Source organism: Camelus ferus, chromosome 19 (genome assembly GCF_009834535.1).
Source record: "Camelus ferus isolate YT-003-E chromosome 19, BCGSAC_Cfer_1.0, whole genome shotgun sequence".
Taxonomy (NCBI): Eukaryota; Metazoa; Chordata; class Mammalia; order Artiodactyla; family Camelidae; genus Camelus; species Camelus ferus.
In genome coordinates, this window is record NC_045714.1 from 39,821,905 (window position 1) to 39,848,075 (window position 26,171).

At 38.6% G+C, this 26,171-nt stretch overlaps 1 protein-coding gene across 1 annotated transcript in view; it reads left to right on the forward strand.

The window, feature by feature from the left end:
• The window catches only part of CTNNBL1 (catenin beta like 1), a 143,948-nt gene that overhangs the window by 13,718 nt on the left and 104,059 nt on the right, over nucleotides 1–26,171 (forward strand). Inside the window, 2 exon segments of the mRNA XM_006188621.2 lie at nucleotides 14,847–15,035; nucleotides 18,776–18,882. Coding sequence (XP_006188683.1) covers nucleotides 14,847–15,035; nucleotides 18,776–18,882 — 296 coding nt within the window.

Sequence of the window (26,171 nt, forward strand, 5' to 3'; positions counted from 1 at the left end):
TGTAGGGTTAGTATGTTCCTGATTTGAAGTGAATGAAAAACAGCTCATAGGGGAGCTTGTAGAAATTGTTATACTTCTAGTGAAATAAGTGAATGTGTGTTTTCTCTTACATATGTCACCCAGCCAAAAGAACAAAACAGAAAGCTGGGAACTACCAGGTATTGAAGCCCATGAGAGCCAGGCATTGTGTGATTTTATTTGATATGTTATTCCATATCGTCTTAAATGCAACCCCAGGAAATCAGTATTCTTAGTCACATTTTATAGATAAGTAAGGAGAGTTAACAGAGGTTTAGTGACTTACCCAAAGACACCCAGGAAGTAGGTGGTAGAATCTTTTTCCTAATAGTAAGCTCCAGTGGATGAAGGTAGCTTCAGAACAGATACCCTAGAGAGTAGAATGTAGCAGAATGCTACCCTCACCCTACCTTGTACTTGCTTCCAGTCTACCGTGTGTATCATTTTTGTCCAGTAGAACACCATGCACTGGTTATCAAATCCAGGGAAGCAGAACGCCATGCATTAGTTACCAATCCCAGGGGAGGCCTTAAAACACTGCCCATTGCATCTTGGAATTGGAATTGCCAAGGAAAACGCGAAACAGTCAAGCCCTGGATGAAACAATGCTTTACTCACATAGAGAAGAGACAGCCAGGTCATCTCCAGCAGTGTACGTCAGTCCCTTGTGACTAGCAGAGCCCTTCCCCTTTTGATGCTGGGCAGTTGGCCTACGTGCACCCCTCTTTCTTGCAGCACAAGGACCCAGACCTGAAAGCTAGTAGCATGACTAAAGGCCATTGACGGACATGCTTAAGCAGAAGGAAGGGACACTTGCTGAGCCTGAAACAGGGAAACATATTCCCATACAAGGTGATAGACCAGGCATAGGCTGTATGGGCTCCTTATCTCTTGTAAAGTCGAATTCCAGGCCTAAGGTCCATTTTTATGCATCTGAGTGGGGTTTGACATACTGCGTGCATGAGACTGTGTTTCCCAACAATTCTTTATTGAAATCACTTGATCGCATATCTTTCCTCCCATTGGACTTTGAGTTCCTCTAAGGCAGTTACTAGATCAATGCCTGCTGGATGGTAAATACTCAATAGATGTCTCTTGACTAAAGAAAGAAAAGAATGAGGAATGAGTGAATGAAGCAGTGAATCTGTGATCAGGTGGCTGACTTCGGGTCTCTTGCAGATATCTTTTTATGTTAAGACTTAGCACCTCCACAGTTGCCTCCTCTTTCTTATCTCTTCTTTCTTGATGGACAGTATATTCAGCTGTTTTTGTGAATGATAGTGACACTAGAAACACTCAGTTGGATGAAACTTGTCTCAAGTAACAGTTGATAATTTTGATAAAACCTCGATTCTGATACTGTAGCAACCTGGGAATTGACTGGAATTTTTTTAAAAGGCCAGAGCTGTCTCTGACTCCAAAGCAAGAGATTGATTCATCCATTTATTTGCCAAAGATTTTTTATTTTATTTAATTAATTAATTAATTAATTAATTAATTAATTTGCTTTAAAAAAAAAATCTGTTTGCCAAAGACTTACGCCAAGTCTACTGTGGGCCCTACTTGCTATTTTCTCTTTACCCCGCCTTATAGGCAAAAAATAAGAGGTAATACAACAAGATTGGTTTTTAATTACATGTTGGTTATATCTGGCATATCCATTTCCATTTGACTTTTTTTTCCTAAACATTTATTGTGTACTTTTTCTGGGTTAGGCATTTCTTCTCATGCTGTGAGAGCTTTTTCCAAGGATGAGACAGTGGTGATTTTCCCAAGGTCACACACTGGTAACAGCAAAATTAGGTGTCTGACCACTAAAATCCATTCTCTCTGCACCATGCTCCCTATAAATGGGACTACTTTAGCATCATTTCTTATGCACTTTGTTTTGTACAGGTCTGGGACACCCATGGGTTTCTAAAATTAAAAGTGGTAGAGCTGCTAAAATCTCGCTTAAGTTTGAGTAGCCTCAGGAAATGGATCTGCAGTAAGCACAGAAATCAGTTGAGGGAGGGTGATTTCCCAATCACACGGTAGTAGTATGAGCAAGAACTTTGGGCTTAGACTACCAATTTGAATCCCATCTCCACTATTTTCTGGCTCTTTGACCTTAGGCAATTTGCTAAGCAAGCCACCTGAGCCTTGGTTTCCTCACTTGAAGAAACAGAGAATGGTGCTACCTACATGGCAGGGTTATGCGAGGATTAAAAAGATAATGAAATGTGAATTTCCAGGTATGTAATAAGCACACAGTTAATGATCACTGTTATTAGCTTGGATAATCACTTGGTGAGGAAGCTGTAGGAGGAATTCTTTCTGGTTTCTTTAAATCCTGTGATTCTCTGACCTCAGTGCCTCCTAAGAAGCTCTTAGTGAGATTTATATCTGACTTTGCCTATTGAGACCCACCATGGCTTACCTTTGCAGCTTTGTTTAAAAGAGGTGGCCAAATTCCCTTGTGTTCAGGGTTTTTCAGCCAGGATATCTCTGTTTTTTGGTGTGTTTACCAGAATTCTCAAGTTTCTAAGTAATTTCAGTCTGAGACAAGTGAGTAGGATTGATGTCAGGCTGCTTTAACACAGGTGTTATAAACAACATTAAGAGGTTGTTGAAAAGATATCAATGGAGCTCTGGGGCTAGCTTTCTTGGGTCATTCTAAATTGACAGCTAATGGGTAGTTTGCCTTGATGGCTCTCTCTGAGTTGGTTGTAACTCACTAGAGATTCACCCACAGAGGAAACCTGCTTATGAAAATTCACTTTGCTTCCCTTTATAAGACAGTAATGCTATTATAACATGTGATGATGTCTTTGCATGATGCAAAAAAACCAGTTGTCTCTGCACTATTTTAAAGTACTTTTTTAAAAAAGGCAGTCAATCTTAAGTTTTTTTCTTATCATAAGCCTACCAAGCTTCAAAGAAAAGCTTTAAAAGGGGGAGAGATAGTTCAAAACAATTATTTCATTCTATTATTTATTTTTTTCTGTATAAGACACTTATTTAATTATCTTAACCCTTGGTAGAGTTTCTTCCTGCCTAGCAGGGTATGAATTTTGCCTTTTCTGGTCTATTAGTTGCTATTTCTAGGAAATTGAGTATCCTAAAATGTTCTGGAAGTGAGCAGTTATTAGTTTAAAATCACTTTGAAGTCAGTTTTGTAGCCTTTCTGTAAGCAGTGGTAGTGGGGATAGAGCTTATAGGGGAAATCTGTAGGTGGGCAAGAGGCATTCACCCAGGCCACCAGAGAATTCCTTTTGATCATATTTCACATGGGGTGGTCAGGGTTCTCTCTATTTTCTGGGTAAAGGAAATATTTCTGACTCTTAAGAATAACTCATTTACTATCCTTGGCTTTATTGGGAATGGAGGTATTTTGCTAACTTTAGTTGTTGTAAAGCTTCAAGAAATAGTAAAACCTTTGAGTTGAAGAAAATAAAGTGCGTCTTAGACAAAAGCAGACGTGAAACCATCTCTTTTCATTGTTTTCGATGGACTCATCAGCAGGCGTGTATTGAGGCCATAACACCAGGTACTTCAAGCTGAGATAGGTAAATCCACACTCCAGTGGTGGAAAGTATATTATATGATCATGCTACATTTTCAGACTTTAAAGTATTACCCATAATGTTGAAAAATACTCTTCTTAACCATATACTCAAAGTTTCATGTGAGCTCTGTCTTCCTTGAAATAAATGTGGCAGCTATTGTGTAACAGACTTATGTGGATAAGTTTTAAGCTTTAGAAGAAATAATGGTAATAGCTGATGTCATAGGCTCCTAACATCAAAGCCATGTTGGGACCCTTAAGCAATTAATGAGCAACTGTGGAAGACCTAGATTTTGTAAGTGAATAAAATGACTTGTTTCTTGTTTATGATCTGGTCTCACTCATTCAGTCCCAGGCCATTTAATACCCTCTGAGTATTCCTCCCTTCCCATTTTCTCAAAACATCTTCACTTTTTTCTTTCCTGTCTGTCTTCTTGCTAGTATATACCCTTTCCCCCTCAACCACTCCTGTTTGAAAGAGGAATGAAGTTTTGAGTCTTGGCAATGACCTCAGAGGCAACTTACTGAAAAAGTGATTAAAGATTTCCTTGCCCCACTTTAATCTTAATGAAATTGTCCATTGCTAGAAGCAGTATTCCACTAGCTGGAGACTTCTCTGTCAGCATAAGTACCTGTAACAGGTGTGCCATGTAACTTGCAAAGCCACTGTGTGGGTCTGCTGGTTCCTGAATGCATAGCCCAGCTTCCCCCAGCCTCTGTGGCATATACTTATAAAATACCTAAACCTTGTGTCATCCTAAATAATAAAGTGAAATTATTGTGTCTGAACCTTGGTTTAAAACTGTAAATAGTTTTAAATAGTCTTACCATATTAGTTTGTTATTTAATGTTTAAAGATCAAAATGGACTGCTGTTCATGGTAGATACCCCTGGGCTCAGTGTGGGTTCCCCAAATGACCCAGAGGAGGGAGTTCTGCAGTTTCCATTTAGACTAATGACATTAAGCTCTCTTGGGCAGTGAACTTCCAAACGGGCAAGGAACAACTACAGAAAAGAGCTTTCCTGGCTAACAGCATGGGTAGAAAATAGCAGGAGGGATTTTAATGTTGGTTGAAAGATGGTGGCAGCAGGGAGAGATGATGCAAATCATGCCTTTAGGATGATAGTTTCTGAGGTTATGACTAAGGAAAGAGGATTGAGAGCTTGTGTATACCGCTCCTGCAAAAGTGAGAGTTAGATCCCAGATCCAGCTCTGTGGCTTCAGGCTCAAGTCTTGTCACTTCCTTAAGTCTTAATTTATTCATCTGTAGATTATGAGGTTGCACAAATACTCTTTGTCTTAATCTGAGTTTTACTATTCTTACCCTCTGAATATCACTTGGTTCCACCATTAGAAAATTTACTAAGCTGTATAGCCCAGGGCAGCATGAAATGCTAAAATGTATAGATGCAGAACAGATGAATTCTGTTTGGTTGCAGTCTTCTAATAACCCAAGGAATTCTGAGAACATGTATACATTCTATACATTTGCTAATAGTAAATTATGTTTCTTGGGTAGTTCATTGGTTTAGCTGTCCTCTTCCCTTGTCTCATTGATTTAGCAACATGGGTTAAGTACCTGCTATGAGTGGGGCACTGTTGCATGCTGAGGTATTAGCAGCAAGGGTCAGATCTCAGAGCATCTACCCTTGAGGACCCTGCTTATGACTTTGTAGAGGAGATGGAGATTTATTTGTGCACGTGTTGTGTGCTGATACAAGTATGATATGATCCCCTGCTGAGGAAGCTCAGAGATCTTGCTGGAGCGTTTGGAAGAATCTTAGAGAAGGTGACCTTTGAGCTGGGGTTTAAGACTGAGTATGATTTCTCTCTAGCTGGAAAAAATAGGGGAAAGAAGGTGATCTGCTATTCATGGTAGCACTATATGTATTTACCCCATTCCAAGGCATCATTTAACTAACTGAAGGTGACTCTTGAGTGCCTTCCTGAATCTTCTCTGATTTTTTTTTCTTTAACAAGGTTTCTAGACCTGTACTATCCTGCTCTTGCAATATCGAGATTGTAATGCCTCTTTTTAAAATGCGATGGCTAACGCAGTGCTACGGAACTGTAGCCGAATTGGATGTTATACTTCTAATAGGGAACCCTTAATATGCATTAGGTTTTTGAAAAATTAAAGTTGGCCATCCTGTTGATTCATTGAATTTAGCATTTACTGAAATTGTCAACTCTTTCCTGAATGACTTGTTTTTTAAGTCATATCTCCCCTGGTAGGGAGTGTATATATTTGCTATTTTGAATTTAAACAAAGGACTCTACATTGCTCATAACTCTTTTGGTTCAACCTATTGTGGAGCTACCTATCTGTGCTTCTGTTCACCCACATTTCTCCAGCTGCCCACTTGAGTGACTTTGTGAAAGATCTTGTTGAGATAAAGGTACCCTGCAGGTATTGTAAACCCTTAGTCAGCAGTAACATATCAAGGGACTGCAACCAGTTGGGCATGACTTGTTCTGCATGATTCCCTGCTAGCTTCTAGTGGTCCTTCTTTTTTCCTCCTAAATGTGTGTGTAACAATAGCATTTTGCCAAGTTTACTTCTGATCTTTTTTTAAGAAGTCAAGTATTATACAGTTGAAGTGTCCTGTGTACCCTTCCCTAATCCCATTTCATTGCATATGCCTCCCTAATCCAATTTTGTTATTTCCCTTAGAAGCAATCACTGTCCTAAATTTGGTGATTATTATTCCCATACATTGTTTTTTATGATTACTGCTTATGTATGCATCCAGTGATCATTGACATTTTCTTCTCTTTTTTCTTATTACAGATATGCTCCAGTGAACATTCTTTAAATATCTCCTTGTGCATATGTCTGAGAATTTCTCTAATGTATATATACCTAGGAGTAGACTTGCTGGGATAGTCGTAGAATGTATGCATCTTCAGTGTTATTAGGTATCACCAGTTAGCTCCGTACTCATTTACATTCCTATCAGCAAGTTTTAAGTTTGTTTCTCTATATCCTCACCAACACATGGTATTGCGAGATTTTAATTTTTTTTTTTAATTTTTGCTAACCTGATGATACCTCATGGTTTTTATGTGCATTTCCCTGTTCTAATGAGACTTGGGGCCCTTTTTACATGCTTGTGGGCTACTCCATGTTTTTTCTTTTGTAATCATAATTGTTACTGTATTCCTTGTCAAACCCTGATTTTAAGTAATTCTAAAAGTCTCTTGGATACATAAAACTTTGCAGTTAGCAGTCATTAAAAGGAATTGAATCCTAGGCTCTGTTTTCTTTTCATAGTGTTGTATCTTTATTTTATTTAATCTTACTTTCTGTTATCTTACTAAAGACAGTCTTGTGAGGTAGCAGAGCAAGGGTAGAGCATTTGACTTACTTATGCTAGTAAGTCAAATGACTTATCTAAGGTCATGTGACTTGTAAGTGATTCACTAGAACCCAGATTTTTCTGATTATTGGTCTGCTGCTCTTTGCATTCTACTGTATTACTTATTTTAGATCTGTTGTTGTTCTTGGGTTGATGTCTCATATTCCCTTCAGCACCTAATAGAGTGATGTTCAGGTTCTATTAGCTCAGTAAACACTCTCTGAGTGAATGAATGATCATGGTTCTGGTGCAGCTGACAAAACATTCATAATGTCTGTTAAAATGGAGGTAGTTTACCTTAGAATGATTTTACAAGTATCTGCCTCTGTTAGCCTTGATAAATAAAGAAACCAAATCAACATTCAGCTTTCTGATGCAGCTGCAGTATTAATCAGAGAAGATGTCAAAGTAAATCATGGACAATAAAGAATAGTTTGTACTTCTAAAAAAGAAATCTGCACACCCTTTGGAAGCAAGACAGATATATTCAGGCTTTAACAAGGAGTAAGAATTTTTTTGGTAGGAAAAATTGATTAAGTAGAGTTCATGACTAGTGATTTAAGTCATAAATCACATTCATGTTGCTTGTCAGCCAATCAGATTACAGATCATCAGTGAGACTGTTGGTGATGTTAATTTTTGATACATTGATTTTTTTTTCCTCCCTTCATTGTGGACATTGATAAAATCCACATTCTCCAGTAACTATTATGGTCTTGGTGCCTGTAATTTTTAAAATTGGGAATTAAGTAAATGAAGGTTCTGTTTTATATTTGCGATGACTTTGCTTTCAGATTTTGAGAAGTTTTTTGGTACCTATTTTTTCTTCCAGAAAATAAAGGTGGTAAATTTCCATGATTCATTGATTTTTTTTTTAAGTTTTAAGTCTTGCAATGGCATAATATATAATTATATTTGAATATCTGGAATTGTCGCTCAGATATTTCTTAAAAATATGATGATTATCCCTTACATTGGTATAGCACTTTATAGTTTACGTAAGGCCCCTTTGTAAGGTGTTTAAGCATCACAACAACACTTTGAGGTGGGTAGAATTTTCTGTCTCTGATGACTTTGGCTGATGGTAGTTGCAGCATTAGAGATTGTGAGCTTTTTCAGTTCTGGTGCCTTAAGCAAATTTGCAAGGGAGCCCTGATGTTAACTTTGGCAGGTTTCATGCCTGCAAATATTGATTGAGCCAGAAGCCCTACTTGTAAAATGTCACCAGTGAATGTGCAGCCAACAAAGGCAAGGGAAAACTCATTACTGCAGCTCATCTGTAACTTCTGGGTCAGGCCACTCACTACCATCTGGTAAAAATGAATGTTTGAAAACTCCTTTTCATTCTGACAAAATGTAATCAGGTGAGGTTAACAGCAGATGATTTCTGAACGTTTCAAATTGGTTAGACCAATTCGTCCACAAGCTTGGGTTTGTGACATTCCATATGTCTAATTATCTGAAGAGGAATCAGAAAGCTTTAAAATTATGAAATCCCAAAATAATGGTAGAAAGGAATTTAATTATGTGTATACTTCCCTTTCTTTTCTGTGTTACATGCACACTTCTCCCCCATATCAGAAGTGTTTATTCTGAAAAAGAAAAGGTAATGAGAGAGGAAGAATGAAATCGTATTACTGTCTTAAAATAATAAAAAAAAATTTTTTTAATGTGAGAGTGAGACTAAACCTACTTTATATTGCTTTAAGGAGAAAGATTGGAATCTATGGAAGAAAATTGTAGGTTGAAAGGTTTCTCTTTAATAAACTCTCTGAGTGACTGAGAGATGGAAGGGGCACAATTTAGGGAGGTTTAGTTTCTGGTCACTGAAAGTGTTAGGAAAGGTTCAGCGTATGCCTAGCAGAAATGTTTTAAAGGGGTTTCAAACCTCGGAAAGATGACTGAGTTAAATCAAGGGTTCCTAAAGTCTGAATTGTCTAGTGCCTCAGAATTATTGCAAGAGGTTGTGAATTTAGATGACACAAGCATTTTCTGTAGAATGAATCTCAGTCTCTCAAAATCAATTAGTCTCTCTGTTTCTGTCTTCTCCCTCATAAACGTGGCAATTAGAAACACAAATTCAATGAAAAGTATTACCAAATACATAGAAATCAATTTGTTGTCATTGTGTCTTGTCTCAATCATTGGATACTAAAAAGTGCAGCTGTGGGTGGGGTCTATCAAATATTGTGACATTAAAAAAGGAATCCTCATTTTAAAACCCATTAATGGTGAACACCCTTAACCTTGAGGTTCTTTGGTTTTGAGTCAGGTGTGTCAAAGACAGATAAATGTATTGTCTTCTGTGGGCTAAACTGTGATCAGCACTTTGTAACATTGGCCTTTATGTGCATAAATACATATATACATAAATGTCTGTGTGAAAGTGGTGGTCGTTCCTAGTTTATAGACTGAGAAAACTCAAGCCTGGAATGGGTAAGTTACTTTTCAGGGCTGCCCAGTGGAGGGACCAGGATTTGAATTTAGGAAAATCTGACTCCAAAACTCATTCTCCAGATAGCATATGACCATTGCAGACAGGTTAGGAGTGACTCGTTACTGTGGCGAAGAAGGAAGAGCGCTATGTTGGGAATTAGAAGCCTTACATTATTCTCCACCACAGACAAGTTGCTTAAACCTACCAAGCTCAGATTCCCCTATTTCTATAAAGAGAGGGATAAACTAGATTATCTGTTTCAGCTCAAATTTGAGTCTTTCCTATTGTTTGATATTTAGGAAACAGCACTTCATGCCCCAACTTGAAAGGCATTTTTTTGAAGATATGTGACCTTCTTGGTGCTAGGTGAAGAATTCTTGGTTGGTTATAAAGTTGTAGAAGATTTCCTTTGACGTTTTCCATTTCTTTTATAAAATTGAACATACTTTTTCTTCCGTTAACATGAAAGTACATTTTACGAAAGTTACTCCATTTCTTAGCTGGGTAACTTGGAACGTTGAGCTATATTTAGAAGTTCCCTCCATAGTGCATATCTACACTGCCATATCCTGGTACAAATGTGCTCTTCACATTAATAATTGCACTGTGTGTTTTCATAATTTATCATAATGATACCATTATTGCTTATTATAGAAGTCCCCTTTCTTCCCCCCACCCCAAGTCTAATTGAGGTCGAGACAGACCATAAATGTGATAATATAGATTGCATGCTCAGAGGAAATGGAGTTGGTTTCATAGTGGAGTTTTAATTTAGGATTCGTTCTGGTGATGTAGCCTCTTCCTATGGTACATTACTTTGAGCCCAATATAACTACATTTTCCCATAGCCCCTCATTACAGCTACAGCTTCTCATTGCTTTTTAATTAAAAAGAGAGAGAGAGAAGGAGAAAGAAAGAGAGAGAGAAATGAAACCTAAAGCTTAGGTTGGATATTGTCTGAGTATTCAGGGAGTATCCTAGGCAGATTGCTAATTTAGTTGTTTTTTTCCAAAGTTTTCGTGGAGATGTCGTGATTTCTATTTCCAGGGGGATGAGTATATGTATATCATCTCTCTCTCTCTCTCTCTCTCTGTCTCACACACACATACTCACACACACACACACACACACACACACATACACACACACACACTAGGCTTCAAGATTTTTGGAAAGTAAAGGCATTTTATATATATATTCTTGGAGCTTCCTATAAGCTTTGAGCAAGTGGGAATCTATGTAGCCTAGAAAGGGTACTAGCTATGTCACTGGATGGTGGCAAATGCTTCATGAGCATTTATTTCACTCACCACCTGTTGGGAGTAAGGTGAGGAATGTAGAAGATTGTAAAAATCCTTAAAGGCTGATATCCTAGTACATCAGAAGTTAAGAGTTAATCATTTTTCTGCTGTGGGCAGCAGAAGCAGAGAAATGACTTTATTAAGAACAGTTTCTTTTGTCATTCCTTCATTTTGAGGGATTCCAAACACTTTTCAGATACCAAAACAAATTAATCTCCAAAGGTGACTGGTAAGAACAGCTTAATCCTCTTGGGACTGGTTGTGTAAGATGCAAGGAGCGCTCAGGCCCGAGCTGTTGGCCTCTCTGACCGGCTTTGAGTGTTACAACTCCTTTCCGGATACGGAGCTCTTTGGCTCTTCTGTAGTGAAATCAGTTTGACAGCTCCTAGGTTTTTCCCCACTTCTGTATTCTTGCTTTGTTTTGTATAACTGATCTCTCTCTCAGTGGTGAATATTGGTAAATATAATTTAAAAGTTTACTTCTAGGTTAGCTTCAGAGTTTTTAATAGGGATCTTTCACAAATAGAACTTCAGCTTTATGTGAATCTATATTTCATTCAATGTTGCCAGAAAGCCAGTTTCATTTTGACATTATCAGAAAACAGGAAGCCCTTAGATGAAAATTCTCTGGACCTGGGATGTCTAGTGTTGTAGCCACTAGCTGCACAGGGCTGTGGGCACGTGAAATGGGGCTAGGTCTGTGTTGGGATACACTATAAGTGTAAAATACATCTACCAGATTCCAAAGACTTAGTATAAAAAAAAGTAAAATACCTTATTAGTAATTTTTTATATTGATTACATGTTGAAGTGATAATATTTTAGATATATTAGATTAAATAAAATATATTTTTAAAATTAATTTCCTTTTTACTTTTTAAAATTTGGCTGCTAAAAAATTTAAAATTACATCTGTAGCTTGCATTGTATTTTGATTGGACTGCCATGTCCTATACTGTTAAGCCCCTTGATAGCAAAGCAATGTTTGTTTTATTTACACGTATGTCCCCAGTCACCAGCACAGTACCTTATATATAGTTGGCACTTAATATGTATTTGTTAAAGAAATGAATTTTAACCTTTATTGTTCAAAATGGTCAAAATTCAGAAGTGAGTAGAAATTTCTCTATTTGGAGTGTTAGTATCTGAAAAAGAGAGAATTGAGGGTTGAGAAGAGAAGGAAAGAACAAGTTCTTGAAATTTTGCCTTGGGAGAGAAAAATGCTGAAATAAAATATATCAGGACCTTTGGACAGCTTATCCACCTGTTGGACAGGGAGATGGGGGCGGATATGTTGGTGAAGGAGCCCTGTCACAGCATCCCAGTGGGTGCTGCTGTGCTCTGCCACCGAGTTGTCCTCCACGCGAGGAGCTAAAGCTGAATACCCTGTGTGAGAGGAAAGGAGGTTGGAGATACAGTGGGTGAACCTAAAGGCTGCCCTCTTATGGATGTGCTTAGCCTACTCATAAAGATTGGCAAAGCTGTCCTTGTCTTGAAAATCCATTCTGGCCTTGTCCCTGTGTTCCCATTTAGACACTACCCTAAGGGAAGCTGGGGACTGGTACTGGGCCAGGATGATTGCTTGAGGATCCTTCAAGCCTTCAATTCTTTAATAAATTATTTGTTCACTGAGTAGTTTAACAATATTGTTTTAGCTTGGCCAGGGTCTTGTATGACTTATGTTTATAGGTATATGTTTTTGCCTGAAAGTCCTCCAGATCTGTCTCAGTTAGGTCCTGGAATCATGGTAGATTGACAAGCTTCCCAGAGATCAGTTTCAACTTTTAGAAGGCACCGGGTTATCTTCCCAAGAGTTTATTAAAGGATCTCAGGCATCCTGTCTCCCTGCTTATAAAATAGAACTGTTAACTTCTTCTCATCCCCAGAGATGTGATGAAGATTGAAAGAAGTACTGTAAGTTCTGCAGAAGGGAAGTGCTATTTCTGTGGAAATTGTTATTAGGGGTAAAAACAAATCTCCTCCCCAACCTCTGAAATGTTTGCTTTGCAGAAGTGGATTGGAAGATGTGTTCAAAAGAGACATTGCCATTGTTCTATTTTGCATTTCTTAACTATGGCAGTATTTAGTTTTCTCCTTTTAATTGTGGTCCACTGCCTTTTCTCTCTGCCCTGTGATAAACAATCCAGAAACCTCCTTTCCGCAGAGAACTGTGGAGCTCATGCTCTGACTTGGCTGGTGCAGCAGGCTCACGCTAATCAGAACCACAGCAGGACTTGTTTTATGAGCCTGAAAGAATTAACGCTCCCAGGGGGCTGAAGTTCCTTACCTGCTGGGGCGCTACACATTCCTAGTTTGAAGCCTGTCCTCCTTTAGGAGTAAGCTTCCTCCTTCCCCTTCTCACGGGAAAACCACCACCTCCTTTTTCTTGTACTCTATGGTTACTGGCATGTTGATTTCTTTTTTCTTTTTCTTCTTCTTCTTTTTAAAGTGGAGACCAGTAATGATGAAAATAGATTTTTGTAATTTTGTATTTATGGAAATAGAGTATGAGCATATGAAATCATAATCTACCCCAGGGAGACTTAGGAACAGAGTGAAAAATAGCAGGTGGTACCTCACAAACCAAATTGTCTAATGTGAATTTTCTAAGCAATGTCATATGCTTAGACTTACTGAAGCACCTGGTATGTGGAAGCAGCAGGGTGCAAGAATATAGAGGGGAATGAATTTGCACCACTGGGACAGCAGAGTGCAGTAACAGGGTGGGCTCTAAGTCACAAGGTGAGATGAGTAACTATCGTAGGAATTTGTCTGTTATCACCAAACAACTTAGCCGGTTGGTAGTGAATGTGGCACTTTGTTCATTTTGATAGTAACATACCACATTGCAACTAGCACACTGTTGGCGTGTGCAGTTATTATAACAGATAAAGAAGAGCTCATTGAAGAGCCTAACACAGATGTTTTGTGTTGGGGAAGACAGAATCATATGGATTAACTAACTCATGGTAATAATTTTATGTATTTGTTTAGTACTGTTCCAGTTTAGGTTCTTTCACTAAACTGGTACAAACTTCCAGTTATGAGTTCTGGGGATCTAATGTATAGCAGAGTGACTGTAGTTAATAATACTGTATTATATGCTTGAAAGTTGCTAAGATCTTAAGTTCTCAACCATCAAAAAGAGAAAAGAAAAAGAAAAAGGTACTTACGTGAGGTGATGAATCATTTCTCAATATGTGTGAGTCAGATCATCATTTTGTAATACCTTAAACTTACACAATCTTATATGTCAGTTATATTTCAGTAGAGCTGAAAACATGGTTAAAAACACACACATAAAAGCATCTTTTTTTTTAAATTCACAGAGAAAAGTGTTATAATCTCCACTTGTAGATGAGGACACTGAGGCTTGGAGAGGTTAAATGACATGCCCAAAGTTGCAGAGTGGTAATCCAAGCTGACTGGTGCAGTTGGGCTGTTGGTGTCTGTTCCTCCTCAGCCCTGAGGCCCATTTCAGTAGTACCCTGTTTTATTCCAATTTAATGGCAAGCAGTTGTAAGAACTCCTCCATGGACTGCACTGTCAAAGGCAAAATGAGGTCCTGACAGTATGGTGGGAAAAGCCCTGGGCTAGGAGTCAGGAAGTCCCAGTTCTGATTTCAGTGCTGTTGCTGGTTTTGTGACCTTGGATTATACTTGACCTCTGGGCCTTACTATCTCTTCTGTAAAGTAGGAATTTAGTGTGTTGTAGACCCTCAGAAGTTACAATATGTAATATTCTCTGTTTAAACTACTTGTGAGTGACTATAATCTTTCTTAGACCTGAATTAAAACCACATACTGAGGGATTGGTGTTGGGGATTGTGTCCTAACTAGTAAATTGAGCCTAACCTGGCATCCCCATCTCTAAGTGGCTTTGTTCCCTGGGATTTCTGTATATACAGGAACTTTGGTGAAGTGATAAGCTTTGGATTATTGAAAAAATTCTGTCAGAAATAAAAGCCAGCTGCTTTGTAGGTGACTTTAATCTTGTATTTATAGAATCATTAAGGGTGTAAAAAATAACCACTTAGAACTTTACTCCATTTTGTGGGAGAAACTGTATGCTATGGTACTTTTCAGTCGGGGAATTCTTGAAAGCTTTAAGAATGTTTACTATGTATGCCTTTCTATGTCTTTTCCAGCTTTAAAATCCTGTATTTCTTCTTTCTCTTTCTTAGCCCAACAGGGGCACAAAACGTCCCCGGGATGATGAAGAGGAAGAGCTGAAAATGCGTCGGAGACAGGCTGGTGCTCGAGAGCGTGGCCGCTACCGGGAGGAGGAAATGACTGTGGTAGAAGAAGCAGATGATGACAAAAAAAGGCTGCTTCAGATTATTGACAGAGAGGGTGAGGAGGAAGAGGAAGAGGTAAGCTGGGAGCTGAGGTGCTTGGCCCCGACACAGTATCTATAGAGTGTAATTTTGGGCTAAATACTTAATTTCTCTGAGCTTCCCAGTTTAATCTGTAAAATGGGGTGAAGAATACCTTTTTCAGTGTTGACATGAAGGTTAAGTGGAATAATGAAGTGGGGAAAGCATTTTGCAAAGTGTAAAGAACCTTACAGATAGAGGTTTTAAATTATTCTGGATTATGTGTTATAATCAAGGCCCAAGCACTGAAATGTGGGCCTATTGGTATTGACTGAGGAGGGTCAGGGTGGCTTCCTGGTCTGTACTGAGGACACAGAGAGGGCACCTACATGTTTAAGTATAGCCAGTAGTCTTTGAAAGAGGAGTAGAATTTTATCAAACAAGTGGGAGAAAGGCTCTTTAGGCAGTTGAAATGGCCTTAGCAAGGCAACAAAGTTGAAGAAACTCAAGGAGCTAAGGGATTAGGTATTTAGGTGTGACTGGAAAAATACAGTTTAGAGAAAGAGATGCCTAAGGTGCTTTCTGTTTGCCCTTCCTCAGGGTGTCTTAGGGCCTTTGCACTCCTTCCTGCCTCTGGACCTTTTTACTTCTGTGCCCTCTGCTGGGATGCTCTTCTTCCCCCTAATGCTTTGCATGGCTGGCTTCTTCTCATTCAGGTCTTAGTTCAGATGTTTCCTCCTCAGAGAAGTCTTTCCTGTCTCCGAGGTAGCCCTGCAAGTCATTCTCTCATGCTCTCATCACTTTATTCTGTATATTGTCTTCACAGCACTTACCATGACCTGAAATCCCTGTTTGTTTACTTTACTCATTCTTTGTCCTCTCTTCGACCTCCTTCGAAAACAGGGACTGGCTCTGTTTTGTTCACAGCTGTATTTCTAGCATTCAGAGCAATGCCAAGCTCTGGGCCCTTAACAAATATTTATTGAATGAATAAATGAATGAAGCTGAAAAGAATAATGTGAAATATCAGTGATTAAAAATAAAATGACCTTACCTTTGTGTCTTTTTAAATCCTTAAGTGTTAGCTTGTATGTTATTTCACCCTGGCATTTTGTTCAATATGAATTATGGAAATAGATTCTTAAGAGCCAGCTGTTTTTTGGTTCCCTCAAAGACACGATGCTAAGTTTGGATTTAAAAAATGAAGCTGGAGTGTGAATTTGAGAAGAAAAAAAAATTGATTCATATTCCAAAAAGGTCTTTACTATGTTATAATAATAACTCTCCTCATTAGGATTTGTACCAGTGCCAGTTTCGGGGTCTGCCCCTAAAAGATGGGGACACTTTGGTGGGAGACAGTCCTGAATTTCCTCCCGAGGGCAGCAACGCTGCCAGCCTTAGACAAACAGTGTGTGTAGCACATCCTCTCTCCCTCTCCCTCCCTCCCTCCCTCCTCACTAGCTTCTGCTCAATCTGTTAGCCCTGCAGCAGCAGTTAATTGGCAGGTATAATTCCCGTGTCGGGCAAGCCTGATACTGGAGGATTAGGATAGTAGCTGTCATGGGTAAATGGTTTCTAGCCCGGGAGACAGAAATGCAGTGTGGGACCAGTCCTTCTGTTAAGGGACAGGGAAAAAGAGATCGCTTTGTAAAAATGACACATGGAGGGCTACAAGTCCAGGAGTTATTTTCTCACTGCCACCAAAGTCCCATTTGATGAAAAACAAGTGATGTTTGCCCCTGTAAAGTCACGTGAACTTGTAAAATATTATTGTCCTTTTTGTGCTACATCACCAGCATTCATCTTTCTGAAATCTCCCTCTGGTTTCTGACATTGAGCTATTGGAGATACTGCTGTGGCTGATGACGAAGACTGATAATTCCGTTTTTCCCCAGTGTTGGAGAGAAATTAAAGGAGGGAAGGCCAAACCCTGGAGAGGCTAAGACTTTGGGAATCCTAAGAGAGCTGTATTATTAACACTAATAAGGGTTTTTTCTACAGGGATTGGCAGGATGTTAGCTAAGGGAAAGAAAAACTGTGGATATTGAGGTTTCTTGAAAGTGATTTTACCCTTTCCTAGAAATTTAGATTATTTTAGTTAAATCCCAGCTGTAAGTTGGATACATTAGCAATACTGCGAATAGTAACAATAATAGCTTACCTTAATATAGTGTCATGTGGTTTATAAAACAGTTTTACGTACCTCATCACTTTAGGCCATCTCTATGACCTTGAAAGATACAGGTGATGTTTTTCCCCTCTCTTTCTGCCTTCTTTCCTTCAACAGATCTTCGTTTGATGCCTGCTATGTTCCAGGCACTCTAATGGGTACTGGAGAGTCAGCAGTGAACAAGTAGACATGGGCTGCCAGCAGGGGTTTGGGGTTGGAGAGATTATCTGGGCCAGATCCTGCCAGATGTTTCTCATATAGGTCATGTGAAAGATTTGGGATTTTATTCTAAGTGCTAAATAGATGAACTTCAGGAACGACTTATGAGGTGGAATCAATTAGTCTTGGTGAGGGTTTGAGGATTATATTCACCCAAGTAACATATGCCATGTGGCTAGTATGTGGTGAAGCTAAACTCTGAGTCCTGACTGAGCCATGGCAATAATTTCAGTTTTTGCCATGTCAGGGAAGCTCTCTTTAAAGCTGTAGACACTGGGAAGTGGGTGGTGGTCCAACAAAGTACCTCAGGGTCCAGAAGTCATTGATAAAATCTAAGAAACATGTCATGCCCAAAATGAATTTATAGGTATCTCCCACTTAAAAGCCCAATGTATAAAAATTGAAATTTAATCAAATAATAACTAACATTTTTGGGTATTTAAAAAATTATGGAATGATTCAATGCTTTCCAAAAGAGTCTATTTCCAGTTCTCTTAATAGTAGTTTCTTTATTGCTTTTAGGTGTGAATTATCGTCAGCGACTACAAAGCTATGAAGCTAGGGATTGAGAGAGTGTTAAAGAGGCAGAGTGCATTACAGCACATTAGTTTGAAATGGAAAATATACTGAGAAAATATTTCTGAAATTTTAGCATAGATTTTTTGGGGAGGAAATGATTCTGTTTTCAAAAATTCGTTTTATTTACCTTTGTAGGTATTCTTCTAGTTTATGAAGTAGGAAAACTCTGTATGGTCTACTAGTTTTTTTATGCTTTCTCTAAGCAAGGTTACTAAATTCTTATTGTTATTATCAGGATTCCAGGAACCTGTCTGATTCCCTTCTTAGCAGCTAGTAAGGACCAGATGCAGTAATGTGTAAGAAACACGAAGCAGTGACTATTGCAGAGACCATTCTTCTCTTGTGCTGTACCAAAATAGGCAGTAAATTGACTTTGGCCTGTGGACCATAGTTTGCTGACCCGTTGTGGGGAAAAGATTGAGGGCCACTGTCACTGACTCAGGGTTTGACCTTGAACGAGTTCTTTTAAACCTCTGTTATCTTAGCTAGTACAACAAATGTGAAGGACGAGATAAATAATGTTTATTTAATATTGTTGCTTCCTCCATGCCATATTGTATGCTTAAGAGATACTTGTTGAATGAGTGAGTTTTTAACACCTTAAGCTGAATGTCCTGTGGTAAATGTGACACACAGAGTGATGATACAAAGTAGCCTATGATGTAGACTCTTAATCCTCATTCTAATGGCGGGGATAAAGTATGTACTGTGCACTTAACTTAGAAAGGTGAGTGACAAAATGGTATGTAAGAGCCACGAGAAAGAAGTAGTGATTAGTGAAGAAGAAATTCTTTGGACTGAAATCGTTGCATTTGTCCCTTTACACCAGGAAGAACCATTGGATGAAAGCTCGGTGAAGAAAATGATCCTTACGTTTGAAAAAAGATCATATAAAAACCAAGAGCTGCGGATCAAGTTTCCAGACAATCCAGAGAAGTAAGGCAATGTTTTGCTGATATTCTTTCTCCTCTGAGGTTTTGTGTTTGCTGTTTTTGTTTTGCTCTTTGTGTGTTTTGTCTACTTTGGTTTTTGTGATTTGGGTCAGGAGTCCCAGAATGACCCACATGTTTGGGAAATCACTAGAAGTACTCACAGGACTCAGAGTCAGTGGTGCTCAAGGGTACACAGTAGGATCAGGAGGGGAAAAGACATGTCAGGAGGTCTGGAGAAATTCACGTACAGGCTTCCTGTGTGTGCTCCCTTCCACTGGGAGGGGTCGGGCAGATGTGTACCTTTCTCTGTCAGTGAAATACATCATCACATGTGCAGTGTTTCTGTTTACGGGAGCCCATTTGAGACTCTGAGGCCGGGGTATTTATTGAAGACAGATCATGGCATTCTCTGCCAGCAACAACTACCAGAATTCCAGACTGAGAAGGAAAGCAGATGTTCAGTGCCCCAGAGGAGCAAAACATTATCACTTAGGGAACGTTTCAAAAGTCAGGCTCCCAAATGACAGCCTAGGACCAGGCCCTTCTAAAGGTGAGGCCTGTTAAGTCTTTTCTGTGTTATTCTTTTCAAGGCCCAAAGAAAACTGACCGTGGCTGCCGTTAGTGATAGCTTTACCGTTGAGAAAATGTCCAATGTCAAAGGCTTTGGGGTTAGACAGATAGGGGTGTAACTCCCACAGGACCTTGAATAAGTCACTTCTCCTTTCTTAGCCTCAGGTGTCTCATCTGTATAAAGAAATAGTATCTCCATCACAGAGTTGTTGTGAAGAATAAATGAGAATAAGGATAAGTGTTTAGCTCAATACCTGACACATAGTAAGTGCTCATGAAATGATAATTAGTATGGTTGTTACTGTCTCAGCTCCTCAGTGCACTCTGAAGTGCTATAATAAGGAATCTGATAGCTTTCAATCAGTTTTGAATCCTAAGTAAAGGAATTTTCATAATTTTACAGATTTTAATGTCCTAAATCTCTCTTTCCCTCCCTGTCTTTCTCCCTCCCAGGAAATACACTTTTAATGAATCTTAATATGCCCAAGGCCCCTAGGCAATTAAGAGTTGAATAGTAGTCTTTGCGCTCAAGTTTATAGGTTACTAGGGAGACTGACTATAAGTGCATGGTAGAAGGCAGTACACTTTAAAAGGAATACAAACAGAGTACTGTGGGAGCAAAGAGGGAGAAGCAGTGAATACCAAGGTGGAGGCTATAGAGGGCTTCACAGAAGAGCTGGGCCTTGAAGAGTGATTCTGATTTTTACTAGGCAGAAAAGAACATGGACAGGCATGGCAGGCAGTGTAACTTGCATGAACAAAGGCACAGAGGTATCAGAGGGCTTCCAGTTCTCCCAGCAACCTGGTAAGGCTAACATGGTCCACTGTGTTCTCTCTGTACTGTAGGTGAGGAGGGAGGTAGAGGGAGGAGAACCCGGTTACTGGACCCAGGGCCACAGCCCTCTTTGACAGTAGGAGTAGCTAGATCAGAACTCACTTCTCCCAACACCAGAGTCCTATCAGGTTTTGTGTTGCTCTCCACCATACAGTGGTTGTGCTTGTCATACTGCCCTGTGTGTGTGCATGTGTGTGTGTTTGATTATAAAGTAGTACATGAATAGATTATCATAAGAAATACCAACAGGGCAAAAGTAGAATAAAAAATGAAAGCTCTCTTTCACTGCACCCCCTTCCCATTCCCTCACCTAAAGATAGCGCCTGTGAACACTTCTGTGAGTATCCTTTTAGATTGTTTTCTGTATGTTGATTTACATATATATGTAAATATGCAATTTTTTTCCTGCATAAATCATACTGTACGTATTCTACACCTTGATTTTTTTTGGTCACGTAACAGAAGATCTCTCACTGTTAGTACGTGCATATTGACCTTATGTTTTGTGACTAGTGAATAGTATTTCATGGTTTGGATATATTATGACTTATTTATCATTTTTCTATAGATGGACATTTGGTTTTTTTAAATATTGACTTTTATGAACAATGCTGCAGTGAACCTCCCTGTACATGTGTCTTAGTGTACATGTATTTCTGTGGGATACATACGTAAATGTTGAATTCCCAGATTAAAGGGCATGTGCATTTTAAACTTTGACAGCTACTGCCAAATTCCCCATTATAGCCTTTAATTCTCTCACAAGCAGATCTCTTTTCCTATGTTATTGCCTACAATGAATGCGATCTGTCTTTAACATCTTTGCCATTTGTTTTATTGTTATTTCTTTACTCAGGGGTCTTGCTGCATTAGACTCTGTTCCTTTTAGGAGGTGGATTGTCTCTTGTTTATCTCTGTAGTACCTAGGCACAGTTCCTGCCATACTGTAGGTACTCAGTAAACATGAGAGATCTTATACAGTTGATGTTATCTTTACTATATCCCCATTGCTTGGAACCTAAGGATACATTATAAGGAAGCTATGCCATAGGTTGATGACACTGGAAATTTAAAAAACTGAATTTACTTCTTGGGATGCCAACATTGCCTTTGCCCACTTGGTAGACATACTTCTGTCACTTTTCAGAGCAATGAGTTTCTGCAGCTTATGTTCACCATCTACATCTTAGGTACCACAGATTCTCTAATGTTACAATTCTTGAACTGGTTTCTAAAAAATGTTATTTTATTTTAAACAAATCAACAGCGTTTTCCATTCAGACAAAATTTATATACCATCTTCGTTTTTAAATTGAAACATTTGAAAATTGAAATCATGCATAAAGAACTTTTTTTTTTAATGTCCAAAAGCAGTTAGGAAACTACATTGTGTTTTAACCTTGAGTTCTTGAATTCTTACTTGTGTAGTGTCTTCTATAATTCTCTAGACCAGCGAAGTGCAATTAAGATGAAAATTGCTAGAGCGTATTTGAATGAAACTTTCCGGTTGAGATCAGAAACATTCAAATTTATTTTCCCATATATGCAATTGTCATTTTGATTGCATACCCAAAAATGCCTCTCTTCATTTGGCTGCATTTCAGATTCAATTGACAATTCTCCTTATGCATCCTCTGCTTTGCACTGTGATCTTTCTCCCAAACATCACATCAAGTAGAGTGCGCTCTTTCCCTAGTAAGTCCTTTAGTAGTTTTTCTCTTCATTTTTGCAGGGGCAAAATTATTTAGTTTAGTGGTTCTCAAATTTTTTAATCTCAGGACCCCTTTGTGCTCTTAAATTATTGAGTACTCCAAAGTGCTTATCCTAGAAAATTCTAGTGCATATTTCATTAGCCATTAGGGCAGTGATATCATCACATGTTGAATAGTCCTCTGCAAAACTCCGCCATACATTCTTGAGAGAATGAGAGTGAAGAAGACAAATAATGTTTTGGAGTTATTATAAAAAAATAGTTTTGATCTTATAGACCTCTGAAAGGATCTCCAACCACCTTCCACCCTGACCCTGCAACTCCCAGGGCCACACTCTGGTGAGAACTACTGATTTGGCTGGGTGTAGGTAGCATCATGTTCTCTGTGTACTTAATAGCTGGTTTTGTGATTGCAGAAATCTCTGTTGCTTTTATCATATTTTTGAACGTTGCTGGTCATTTGCTAAAATTCACTCTTCTGGTTGAAGGAGAACATCCTGCTGGTCTGAAGCAAATGTACGTGGGCAGGCCAGCAGAATATTCCCCGTCATACCAGATGGAATCAGTGACCCCATCGCAGCCTGGGTTACTGTTTTAATATGTTGCTCTTGCTTTCCCACTGACCTCTAGCTTGATCCTTTCCCCCAGCTGTGAGTCATCTGTTGCTAAAGATATGCCGAATCCCTAGACAGCCCTCTGCAGATGCTGGAGTGTGTGCTTTAAATGAGTAGACTTATACTTTGTGAGCAAAAAGAGAAGAATTTTCTTTGTTATAGCATAGCAAGCTTGAGGGTACCTTATTTGTTGATTACCCACTATGTGTCAACAGTCATTAGGCACTTTATTATCTTTTAGTCCTCCCTATAATTCAGCTAGGGAGATGAAGGAAGTTGAGTTTTAGAGACAGGTTAGTTAACATTCTTTGTTTCCCTTGACCAGGTTGGAGCCCCGTGCTCTGTGTTCCAAAGGCAATTTTCCTGGGGAGCGTCAGATATCCTTACAATTAACTGTTTGTAATAGATTATTTTTATTTCTTCTATGCTAGGATCTCGATGACGCTAACAGCTGGGATTATTTTGTTATCTGTTATATCCTCAGTACCTAGCACAGTGACTGGCACCTAGTATGTGCCCATAAATGCTTATTGACACACTGCTAATCATTACACAGGCAGTAAATAATGTGACTGGGGGTGTGGCCCATGTCATTCTCATCCCCAACTCCAGACATTTCCCACTTACCTCATTATTCATGTAACACCAGACCCCAGCAGTATTTTTATTACGTTTCCTTGCTCACAGTTGACCTGCTTGTTTTGTTTTGGTAATTTTCTGACTGTCTAAACTTAAAATTACTGACTTAAGAGTGTGTATTTGGAAGAAGAATTTGAAAGTTGGAATGGACTGAAAGGCGCGCACAGAGTCCACACAGTCCATTTCTCCCTTCTAATTCTTGATTTTTTAAAAAATATCACCCTTTATTAATTACCCCCAGTGACAAGGATCTAACTTTCCAAAGAAACCTGTGTCATCACTTGGTAGCTCTGACTCTTAAGATTTCAACTCAGAATGAAAAATAATTTCAAGACCTTCTTATATGAGAGAATATCTAGACTCTTTATAATCTCAATTGCTTCCCTGAATTAGTTTCCATATCCCTCCTAAAGTAGGATTCCCATAACAGATGTCACAGACTTTTAGGGTTATCTAATCAGCATAACTCTATCTTGTCTTCTTTTAAGCAGCCTAAAACCGCAGCAGCGTTTGTAGCAGCTACTTTCCTTTGCTCCTCCATTTGGCAGGCATCTGCTGAATTTCTCCAGTGGACCAGGGAGCGTGCTCAGTGCTCAGAGCTCAGTGGTCTGATTGTATTGCAGTTACAGTTGACTAAAACCAACAAGTCCTTTCTACAGATGCCCTCTTATTAAACTGTATCTTTTCCTGCCCCATGCATTTGTATTTGACTTTTTGGTTCAATGCAGTGCTCTATGTGGATCCTAGGTAGCTTTTCTTCTGGTAAATTAGGCCCATCATCATTACCTGACAGGAATTTTCTGAGCTGATTCTATCAGCTGTGTGTTCACTGTCCTGTAAGCTTTGTGTTATATGACATTTGTTAAGTTTGCCTTTTATATATCTTCACCCAAGTTGTTGATCAAAAACTAACAGTAAAATAATACAGTTGATCTAAACAGGGCTAAGGATGGAGCCCTGCAGGATACCTCCAGAGGCTTCTCTCCAGGCTGACATTTAGCCACTGATTATCACTGAAGTCTCCAAATCTCTTCCTTGTAATCAACATGATTTTGTTTATTACTATTTAGTGCCCAGTATCCTTTGCCAGTTCTTCCTAGTGAACTGTAAAAATCTTTTGTCAAGTCACTCTCCAAAAATCAGATTTAAAATGCAAAACAAAACAAAACTACCCTGGTAAGGCAAATAGGCCTTAGAGGTTTGCTGAGCCCATTAGATTCAAAGATCTACTGCCCCATGGAATATCTGGATTCTGCACCAGCCCTTCCAAGCCATGATTCTAATTTGGCCTCCACACTTTAGGTATTAGGGAACTGGTGATTTAAAAGGTAATCAATCTATTTATAAGCACAGTGGAAGGAGCCTTAAAAAAAGTGGTATGGGGGGTGTCTTGACAAAAATAGTTTTGAAATTTACTTAGAATAATAAGCCTGTAAGAATAGACAAGGAAGCATTCAAAAAGAATACTAACGTAGAGTGTTTTGCAGTAACAGACATAAAATATACTGTAACAATATGGAAGTATGATCCTGGCTTAGGCATTTGCAGACAAATCAATAAAATGGAGTGAAAAGCCCATAAACAGATTAGAGTACACATTAAAATTTAGTGTATGATAGAGGTAGCATTTCTTCAGATCTGTGGAAAAAGGATAGTTTATGGTATTGGGGCAATTGGCCAGATATTGCAGAAAATTAAGTTAGATCTTTGCCCTATATTATGTACTGAAATAAATTTCAGTTTTAGTTCTCCTAAACATTTAAATATATATAAACATGAAAGTACATCATAAAATATATCTGATCTGATCTATAAAAAAAAAACCTTGCTCAGAATACATGTAAAATAGGGATCATAAGGCTAAGATTGACTAAAAACCTTTATGTCAAAAAGCACGATGTACAAATTAAAAGGCAGATATTTTTCAATGGCTTTTTTTGCAACATATGTATGACAGATTAATTTCCTTAATATATTGAGTGCTTATAAATCAGTAAATAAGATGAGCACCCTGATATAAAAATGGGCAAAGAAGAAATACAAATAGCTAGTAAACATTAACAAAATTTTAACCATCATGGTATCAGAAATGCAAAATTAAGAAAAGTTACATTTCCCATCTCATTTGGAGGGGATTTTAAATAGATAATACTGTTTTTGAAGAGAGCAAGGGGGAAAACAGGCACTTCATACACTATTGGTGCCTTTCTGGTGGGATTTATCAAAATCTGTTAAGTTATGCATACTCTTTGAGTTGGCACTTCCCTTCTGGGAATTATCTAACACAGTAATTATGAATATATGCATCCTAGTGTCATCTAGTATGGGGGTGGGGATTGAAAACCATCTGAATGTTTGACAAAGGGGGATTGGTAAAATAAATTATGGTACATCTGCACAAGGGAATACCATGTAGCTTTTTAAAATGCTATTTAATGTTATTTGGAATAGGAATTTCAGATAGGCTTAATCTCCAATACCCTCTCTGTGATTGATTGGTAGTCTTTTCTCGGAATACTACGTTGAGAAGGATTCTGAGGCCATATCTAGGGCTCAGCAGGTAAGATGCTGTGCTCAGTGAGTAATTTTGCAGTGAGAGTGGAAGGACTGACAGCTGTGGCAGATACTGGCTTTTCCTGTTGTAGAAGAATGTTTAATGATAAGAGGAATTTTTCAGCCTCTGTTAACAACAACAGCAAAAATCTAAACCTATACCGTGTAGGCTGCTTTTGGTGTGGGATGGGGATGGGGAGGCTATGAGTGGAAGAAATGGACTTAAAAATACCAGAGTATTATCAATGGTTCTTTTTGGTTAATAAAGTTATGGATGATTTCTGTTTACTTTTTCAGGGCTTGTCTTTCTTTTCTCAGTTTTTTACAAAAAGTAGTATTTTATAATCAGAAAAAAGTATATAAATGTTATG